This window comes from Lepus europaeus, chromosome 5, assembly GCF_033115175.1.
Source record: "Lepus europaeus isolate LE1 chromosome 5, mLepTim1.pri, whole genome shotgun sequence".
NCBI lineage: Eukaryota > Metazoa > Chordata > Mammalia > Lagomorpha > Leporidae > Lepus > Lepus europaeus.
This window is the reverse complement of record NC_084831.1, coordinates 79,082,146-79,091,803: the sequence shown is the minus strand read 5'-3', so window position 1 is coordinate 79,091,803 and position 9,658 is coordinate 79,082,146. Positions and strand designations below refer to the sequence as shown.

General features: G+C 49.3%; 1 protein-coding gene across 1 annotated transcript; it reads right to left on the bottom strand.

The window, feature by feature from the left end:
• Positions 1-4,936: 4,936 nt before the first annotated feature.
• CCN1 (cellular communication network factor 1) lies at positions 4,937-7,876 on the bottom strand. The gene is made up of 5 exons (XM_062191646.1): positions 7,596-7,876; positions 7,057-7,270; positions 6,353-6,727; positions 6,019-6,227; positions 4,937-5,893 (listed from the first exon to the last, which is right to left on the bottom strand). Exons 1-5 carry the CDS (start codon positions 7,656-7,658, stop codon positions 5,591-5,593), a joined length of 1,164 nt encoding a protein of 387 aa, XP_062047630.1. The 5' UTR covers positions 7,659-7,876; the 3' UTR covers positions 4,937-5,590.
• Positions 7,877-9,658: the final 1,782 nt, after the last annotated feature.

Genomic DNA, 9,658 nt, shown 5'->3' with positions numbered 1-9,658 from the left:
GTCTCCCATGGGGTGCAGGGCCCAAGGACTTGGGCCATCCTCCACTGCACTCCCTGGCCACAGCAGAGAGCTGGCCTGGAAGAGGGGCAACCGGGACAGGATCGGTGCCCCGACCGGGACTAGAACCCGGTGTGCCGGCGCCGCTAGGCGGAGGATTAGCCTAGTGAGCCGCGGCGCCGGCTGATCCTGGAATATAGTGATGACAGGGAAGGGTCTATTGACTGGATGTATGAATGAAAAAGAGATTGGATAAATGATTAACAGTTGGCTAGGGGAAAGTCCAAGGTCAAGTACTAAGAAGACATTGTGCCAATGAGTGGGGCCTTCTAGGTCAGCTCCAGCTTAAGGCAACATTGAACCTATATATCCATGAGCACCTCCTTTTTGCCAGGCACAATGTCAAATGATGTTTTTACAGTGGTGAAAATTTTTTTCCTCTTACAAAGGTTATTATAGAATGGGTAGATACAGTTTTTTAAAAAAACAGGAAGTTTTAAGGGTGATGATGAAAATAAAATTTGTTGGCCAGTGCCGTGGCTCACTTGGCTAATCCTCCACCTGCGGCATCGCCACCCCGGTTCTAGTCCTGGTTGGGGTGCCAGATTCTGTTCTGATTGCTTCTCTTCCAGTCCATCTCTCTGCTGTGGTCCAGGAAGGCAGTGGGGGATGGCCCAAGTACTTGGGCCCTGCACCTGCATAGGAGACCAGGAGAAGCACCTGGCTCCTGGCTTTGGATCCGTGCAGCACGCCCGCCATAGCGGCCATCTGGGGGGTGAACCAACAGAAGGAAGACCTTTCTGTCTCTCTCTCTCTCTCTCTCTTTCTCTCTCTCTCTCTCACTGTCTAGCTCTGCCTGTCAATAAATAAATAAAGAAAATAAAGAAAAAGAAAAAGAAAATGTACTAGAGTACTTTAGGCTGAGCAGTAGGGAAGGTGACCCAAAGGGTAGCATTTTTGCAGAGACTTGCATGACAAGAAGCAGCAGAGGTCAGGGAGAAAGGTCTTTGAGGCACAGAGAACAGCTAATGCAAGGGCTCTGAATGGCAACTTACTCAGTTTTTTTCAAAGGGGAAAAGGCAAGTGAAGTATACTGAATGAGGGGAATTGGGAAGGAGTAGGTAGGACCCAGCATTTACGTGCAAAGAGCTGATTCTTGCTCTAAAACCATGAGAGACTTTAAGCAAAGGATGGGCACCTTCCGATTTGCATGTGAAGAGTCACTCTGGCTCCTGGAAATGGAAAGAATTGTTGGAGGGCAAGAGTGCAAAAAGTGATGTTTTGATTTTCTGCTTCTGTGTGAGAATATGCAAAACTGAGTAGCTTCAAGTTGCTATATTAGTTTGCTCACCACTTTGAGGGTCAGGATCTACAGAAAGGATTCAACTGGGCAGTTCATCTCTGACTCACAAGACATCAACTGGGGTGACTGAGGCTGGAGGATCCAGGTCCCTGGTCTCTCCCCACACAAGTGCAATGTCCAAGTGCTACCTAACCTACCTAACCTTCTTCCCTCTCCACCTGACAACTGCCTCTTTAGGGCCTATCCAAGTGGCTTGGGTCTTTCCCAGTCAGTCCCAGTGAATAGTCTGCTGATCTCAGGGTGGCTGTACTTCTTAGATGGGAGCTCATTTCTAAGAGAAAGGAATTAGGAGTTCTGGTGCCTCACTGGGAACTGGCACTATGTTGCATCACTTCCTCCATATTCATTGGTCAAAGTAGCCAAAGATGGTGGGGAAATAGACCGCACCTGTTGATGAGGAAACAGGGTCACTTGCAGAAGAGTGTGTCGGGTGGAAGCTACTGCCATGACCAGCTTTGGAAAATACAAAATACCACACAAGCGGTGGCCGTTCCACTAAGTCAGGCAAGACGCATTTGCTTAGATTTGGATGTTTTCACTGGAGAAGAGAAAGTGGTGGATTTAGAGTAGTGAGCAGAATATATGGAAACCAACTAAAGCCTGAGCAAATCATCTGAGTACTTGTGAATACACTGCCCTTGATAAGCTTACACGGATGAGATTTGCACTCTTCCAAGCAAGTAAGTCTCGAATACATCTGATCTATTCACAGGAAACACACATCATTGCCACCCATCATTGCTTCATCATTGCCACCCATCATTTAGGGCAGGGAGTTAAGACCAAAAGAGGCCTAGAGCTACACAGAGGAGTGAAAGTGTGAACCTCAAGACTGTGAGGTCCAGGGATTGCCAGGGCCTCTACCCCTGGGTGCAGGGTCTACGAGCATTACATTTTCAAAGGCTTCATGGAAATGAATGCATTTGACCAGGGAAACACCTGAGCAGTTTTTGTTTCCTACCTTCGGTTACTTAAGGAGACACAGTTTTTAAGGTATGGGAATCAATGCACCAGAGAGACAAGAAAGAGGGATTTTTTGGTGACAAAAATGCTGAAACTGTTTTCACATGTTAACACACGGGAGAATGATTCAGAAACTTGTCCAGAGTCACCCAGCAAATTAATGGCGGAGCTGGTGCTAAAAGACATGTGTCCTGATTCCAGTCTGGCATTCTTTCCACAGCATCACCTGCCATTCTGCCCAGAACATAGCTTTGCGCTGGCCTGTGGTCATATTGAACCCTTGCTATTGCTCAACTAACTTTCAGACAGTGCCAGGATGCTGGGAGAAGAAATTGTGAACAAACCAAATCTGTTTCCCCTACTGGAAAAATAACTAAAACCATGCTTTGCTAATTTGACTCAGCTGCGTCTCTTTGTGGAGAAGATAGTACATAACGTCCATGTGAAAAATCATCACAGTGAGGCCTCTTGCTGTGCTGCGAAATGTGCCATAGACTATTTCTTAAAATTCACAGAATGCCTAAGATTCTGAGGTCACCTTATAACTCTCCGTTCTCAGATCTCTACCAAAGCTCAGGATCACCAGGATCTTTGGACTGGAAAATGAGAACAAAAGGTTTTTATTATGTATGTATGGTAGGGGTAAGGAGAAATACACTTTATAACTGATATTCCCTAGATGTAACTTCTACTTCATATGTGCAGTTGCATGATTTTTGTTTTTATTTTCTCAATATTTGAAGTAGTCAAAACTCTACTACAGACAGGTAACACATGTTCTAAATATTATCATTTCAACTGCTTTTAATATCTTTGGCATTTCCCATAATGAAATAAAATTTATGTCATTTGTTTCTATCCAATTTTTAAAAAATTATTTGAGCAGTCTTATTGGACTAAAATTGGCACTTGCATGTCACTATTATAGCATTTCCTGGGAATGAGATGAATGACTCAAAGATTCAGTGGTTCCCATACTAGGTTTTGCATCACGTTTGAACTTATTCGGACAAATATTTTCTCCCCCACCACACTTAAAGGATTTATAAAATATTGCTCCTTGCTGTTTGCAAAGAAGCCATTTGTTGTGCTCTGGTGCTTGGGAATATGCAGATGTCGCCTATAGATTTAGATGTCTCTTCATTAAGACTGCACCACGCAATCTTATGCCTTCATTATGCTTCTCATGTTATATTGCACTGACAAGTTTAACTGCAATGGAGACGGGGCCAGGTGGTGTTTAAATCCTAAACACTGAAAAATTTGAATGCCGCAGGCAAGGAAAACTGACTATACAGTAGGCACAAGTTGTAATATTTCAGGCAAGACATTGTCAAAATCAGAAGAGTGAAGGCTTTCGGCCACCGCTTTCACTAGCACATTTCTATTATCCTTATGCATTTCAATGAGACTTTAAAACGGATGCTTAGGCAGTGTTTTTTCTGTAGGTTTTCATGAAAGCATCAATATTAATCTATTTTGAAAAATCCTCTATGGGACCCCAGAAGCTGGCTCCCTTCCCCCCTTTTTAAAGCACTTTCTCTAAGGCCTAAAAATTCAAGTACTCTCTTAACTAAGTGCAGACTGAAATATTTCACTATGGATTTGAACGGGAGCCAAGATGGACGATGAAAAGAAAACTTCTCTCTATAAAAGGTTTATTGTCAGCGCTTTCTAAAGATGTAGATTCCTCTAACACAGGCTACCAGCCTTTTCACAGACACTGATGTGGGCTTCTGCACCCCTCCTGGACCTACCCTTCAGGTCCTTTTCTTGCAAGAATGCTCCACATCAGGCCTTTGACCTTCGGGATAGCCAGCCCTATCTAACTGCTCCTTCCCCCATCAATATAATGTATATTTATAAAAAAGCAAGGGGAATGGGGTGGCTTGGTCCTCACGCTATTGGAAAAGTACTTGAAATTCCTTGCATTCCTTTGCATTTAACAGCATGTTTACCTAATCACTGGCTTATTGGGATTAACACAAGTCATTGCTTCAAACTCATTAGTGAAAACAAACTGACTCCTATAGATTCCATCTGTTTTTTCTGATCCCAGTCAAGGGTGAATTTTTAAGTAGTGCTTCTAGTTTTGAGGAATGATATTAGAAAACCATAGTTATAAACAAGCAGTCTTTTATAATACATTTTCCAACCACATCTCTTGTTGCTCCTGGATTTAGATGTGTGCAGCCTATAGCATGGACTGTTTTGATTGAAGGGTTTCCCCTCTACTGATGGGACATGCACAACAACCTGGTGATTAAACTGGAAAATAATTCTGTGATGCCTGTCTCAGAGCGATCAAGTGCCTTAGGCCTTGTTATTATAAAAATAAAGTAGTAATTTTTTAAATCACTAATTTAGCTTCTAATTCCCTTGTGCTTCACACAAGGCCTATCTTCTATGCATGTTTTTAAGATAGATTACTACACTACCACATATATCAAACCATTGCCTTATTTTTGTAGTTTACTGCTATATCTCAATCAGACCCCTAAAACAGCTCCTGATATATAGCAGGCACTCAATAATTTGTTTGCATGACTGAATACATAAGTCACACAGACGCTGGACGGTCTCTAAAAATATTGAATGGCATACACTCAGATATTAGGTAAATATTTCTTTATTAAATGATTAATTCCATAAATAAATTCTTTTCACTGAATATAAAATTAAAATCATTTACAAATTATTCCAGTATTACATTTCCCCTCCCTCCCCAAAAGCTACATTTTGATAAATAAAAACATTCAATCTTAAAACACCTGATTTCTGTTTGCTGTGTAGAGTGCAGGTAGCTGCCTCTCGTGGCCACTCACAGAGTGTCACTTTCGGGAAGGGATGGAATGTCCTCCCCATTACTTCTGTCAAAGGACAAAGGAAGCCTTTCACTGTCCACCGCATCTTATTATCTCTTTTACAATTGTAGACAGGAGAGGAAAAGGGCCTAGAGAAAAATATGCTTAGCGAATAATTTACAAACAGAAAACAGAACGTCATTGACATCACAAGCTCCAAAATGAAGCAGTAACGTGTGCTCCAATACTATGAAGCAAAGGATTCTCCAATCGCGGCTGCGTTACAGGCCATCTGCACCAGCGCGCTCGGCAGTTCTGAAACATCTTAGCACTACTCAAGAATGAGCAAGGCATCCCTTCTACGAGGAGTCCCTTCACCCACACCGCCCCCACCCACGTCTCCGTGACGCTGCCACTCTTCTCCCTCCTTTGTTCACCCTGACACTGGAAGCCCACGGAGCGCTTAGTCCCGAAATTTGTGAATGTCATTGAACAGCCTGTAGAAGGGAAAGGCGGCCTCGTTGGCATGCGGGCAGTTGAAGCTGCACCTGCAGGACTGAATCATCATGACGTTCTTGGAGAACGTCTCGCCGTCCTCACAGCGGAAGCGCATCTTCACCGTCCTGGTCTGCTGGGGCATGCAGCACCGGCCGTCCACGCACGAGCCGCAGTACTTGGGCCGGTATTTCTTCACGCTCGAACACCCAGCGTAGGTGAACCTGACTGCTTCGGGAGACTTCTTGGTCTTGCTGCATTTCTTGCCCTTCTGTAACAAACAGGGGGGACGGGAAGTCAGGGATGCTGGTTGCCTGGTTTGGAAAGGAGGCTCACATCCCACCCACCTGCCCCAGCCCAGCTTCCCAGGTCCCGGGGTGGGGTGGCGGGACTCACTTTCAGGCTGCTGTACATGGGCTGTCCACAAGGCCGCACTTCACAGATCCGGGTCTCTTTCACCAGGCGGCATTCGGAGTTGTCATTGGTAACCCGGGTGGAGATGCCGGTTCCACAGGTCTTTGAGCACTGGGACCATGAAGTGGTCTGAACGATACACTTCTGGCCGTGCAAGGGGTTGTATAGGATGCGAGGCTCCATGCCAAAAACTAGAGAGACAAACAAGAAGAGAGGGCGTCTCAGAGGCGAACCGACACAAGGGGACTCACGCTCAGCTCTACAAAGCTTTGGCCCAGAAACGCGTGCCCGGCCAGGGTCGGCAGCCCAGACTTACCAGGGAGCCTCTTCAGCGGGCCGCCTTTTCCCACGGCAATCAATTCGTTGTTTCTCGTTAACTCCACCTCGGAGGCGTCGAAGCCCAGCCCCTTGCCCAGGAGGTCGTCCTGCTCGTCCCGCTCGTCGTCGTCCTCCGCGGGTTCCTTGACGCTGTCCTCGTCACAGACCCATTCCTCGCAGCACTGCCCGGCAACTTTGACCAGCCGGGGGTTGGGGCAGCCCAAGTTGGGGAGAGACAGTTCCTGGGGACACAGCGGAATGCAGCCCACGGCGCCATCGATGCACGTACACTGGTGTTTACAGTTAGGCTGGAAACTCTCCCCATTCTGGTAGATCCGGGAGTTGTATTCACAGGGTCGGCCTTCCGACTGGGCTGCAGAGACAGAGAGACGGGGGATGAAGCAAAGAGCCGGAGGCATGGCCTCGGGCGCACACGTAGTTTTTGCTCTTGAACTTGGTTTATGGTAAAGTTCCCTGCAACTCCCGGGAGACTCCAGACCAGAACAATAAGTTAGTCAGGAATCACTTTTCCGTATGCGCTTTTTGCTGGGCTCAGACACACTGAATTGCATTCCAGACTGCTGAAATCATGTGCCTTTCTGCCAAGCTACCAACAACAAAGCATCACCATACATGGTCTCAGAATTACTAAACTTCGGGACTATGATTTTTTTTAAAGGGGCCAAACCACAAGCATCTTACCTCTGCAGATCCCCTTCAGAGCGGTGGGGCTGGCGCCGAAGTTGCATTCCAGCCCCTTGGTGTGGTCGCAGGGCTGCGTTTTGCTGCAGTCCTCGTTGAGCTGCTTGGCGCAGACCTTGCAGCAGCCGCAGCCGTCCCGGACCAACCCGACTCCCGGGGCGCACTTGGGCGCCTCCAGGGGGCAGTGGCAGACGGCGGGGCAGGTGGAGAGCGCCTGGAAGAAGAGGAAGAAACGCGTGAGACTCGGTGCGGGGTGCGGGAGAGGAGCGCAGCCGCCCGCGGGAAGGATCGGGGGGTCTCTCACTCGGTGGACCTCTCACTCGGTGGACGAGGAGCGCCTCTGATTCCGGCCAGCCCGGCGGCTGCGCCCAGCAGGAGGACCCCCGGACACGTCTCAGGGCGAGTAAAGCAGCAGCTACCTCCCAAGCGCCCCCTTAACTTTTTTAGCTTGGCTTTTCCTACCGCGGGGTCCTGTGGGGCGTGGGGACCGGACTGGAGCGCGGTCGGGTAGGCAGTGGCCAAAGAAGAGTCCAACTCACCAGCCTGGTCAAGTGGAGAAGGGTGACGGCGCAGGCGAGCGCCCTGGCGGTGCGGGAGCTCATTGTGGCGCGCAGGAGGAGCCGGGGTAAGCGCGGCGGCGGAGACGCCAACAACCTGGGGCGCAGCAGACAGGCCCGGCGCGGCGGGGTCGCGGCGGGCAGGGAGGCGAGGGCCGGGGCAGCAGGCGAGCAGTCGGGCTGCGGGCGTCTTTCTCCCGGGGTCCTGGCCGAAGAGGAGCAGAGGCGGCGGGCACTACTCCGAGGCGATCTCGCTCGCGGTCTGCCCAGGCGCCGGGAGCCCGCCTTTTATATGGGCGCGCGGAGGCGCCGCGTGTTGCAGTGACGTCGGCGCTGTCTGCGCGTTCCAGAATTCTCAAACATCTCAGGAATGCTGGTTGGCGCGGGCTGCTGCCAAGCGCCTCCCCTGGCTCCATTGCACCTTTTTTTTTTTTTGGGTCTCCGACCCGTCAAAAAAAACAGTCCGTTTTTCCACTTTACATACCAACTTCCACTGGGGAGGGCTCTTTGGGGGCATGATGGTGGTGATGGGTGTGGAAGGGTGTTGGAGGGGCCGAGGGGACGAGTTCAGAACTTTGCCCGGACTGGGAGGGTGGGAGGACCTGAGAGGGAGGAACAAAAGTGGTTTTGTTTGGTGATGCCGAGTTGACCGGGCAGCCACGGAAGCCCTCGGCCGAGAAAGCAGAGAGCTGTTTCGCTTGTTTACAGTGAAGGTGAGAGTCAAGTTATCTATTGAGAGAGTCCGACGGGGATGGGGAGTGCTCCTGGGAGCCAGGAATCTATTTGTGGACTTCAAAGAGGCACGTTCGGATCAAATCCCAAAGCCTTGGCATGATGTTCATTAGCTAAGTGAAGTGTATTGCAAATTAATACCTGCAGCAGCATTTATGAATGAGAAGCTGGGGTGGGGGTGGGGAATCGACTTCCCCCACAGTCTGGCACATGCTCAGGCAGAGGTTCCCCCCCTCCCTCGCCTCCACCCCGTTTTTGGTATGTTGTTTGTTTTTGGAGGTTCCCGCTTTAGTTCCAGCCCACTGCCTGGGTTGGAAGTCCGAGAGGAAATGAACACAGGGAGTTCTCTGGGAGGCCGGCTTCCTCGCGGATGCGGGAGACCGGGTAAGCCCTCCAGGCCTCCCTCGGCGGGCAGGAGGCGAGGTTCACCAAGCAGCCAGCCAGCCGACGGAGGGGACCACCGGGGAGTGATCTGGCCTGAAATCTTCACCTGCAAATCCTCCCTGCAAGGTCAACCCAGATTCCAGCGGTAGCGCTGTGCCCCTCGCTTCGCTGAGAAGTTCTGCGGGGGTTTGTAGCTCTTTTTCTTGGCACCGCTGGGGAGCCGCCCTTTTCCAGTGAGCCGCCAATATCCTTCTCTCCAGGTACAGAGAAGAGATGTAGGATGTACGGGATTCCCTAATCAAAACGCTGGCAAATTGTAAGGTCTGGTTCCACCTGCTGCACACACAGAAGACCCACAAGAGGGCAATTTACGTTGACATCACTACTGTTAGTGTGAATGTTGCAAAACCAATCTTCTTAGGTACTTTTAATAAGACATACTTAAGTCACCATTGCGAGGCTGTGTTTTCTGTAAGTTCTGGGATAGCCTCTCTTTTTCCTCTTCATTTTGCAGCCTTGCTTAAGAAGGCCTCCAGCGCCTGGCTTTTCTGTGCATGATTGATAAGCACCATGAATGAGAAGCATTGGAAAGAAAACACACTCCAATGGAGAGAACTGTTGCGGCAGAGGGTTAGGTTTCATTCATTCAGAAGTATGCTTTCCTAAGTCTAAGAGGCATCTGCCAGAGGGAGGCTGAGGCTGGGGGAACCTCTCAAGACAATGTGTTCTGCAAATAGTGAGGCCGGGCTAGGCCCCGCACACCACACAGGCCAATTCTTCAGTGACTATTTGGAAAATATTCTCTTCCTGTCTCAGCGTTTCATCATTGTTTCTCTCTAAAGAGGTGCCTGGGGAGGGTGGGGGAGGGGCTAAGGGCAGTCCTGGGTGGGAGGAGGCGGTGGGGAGAATGGAGAGGACCATTCCTGGCT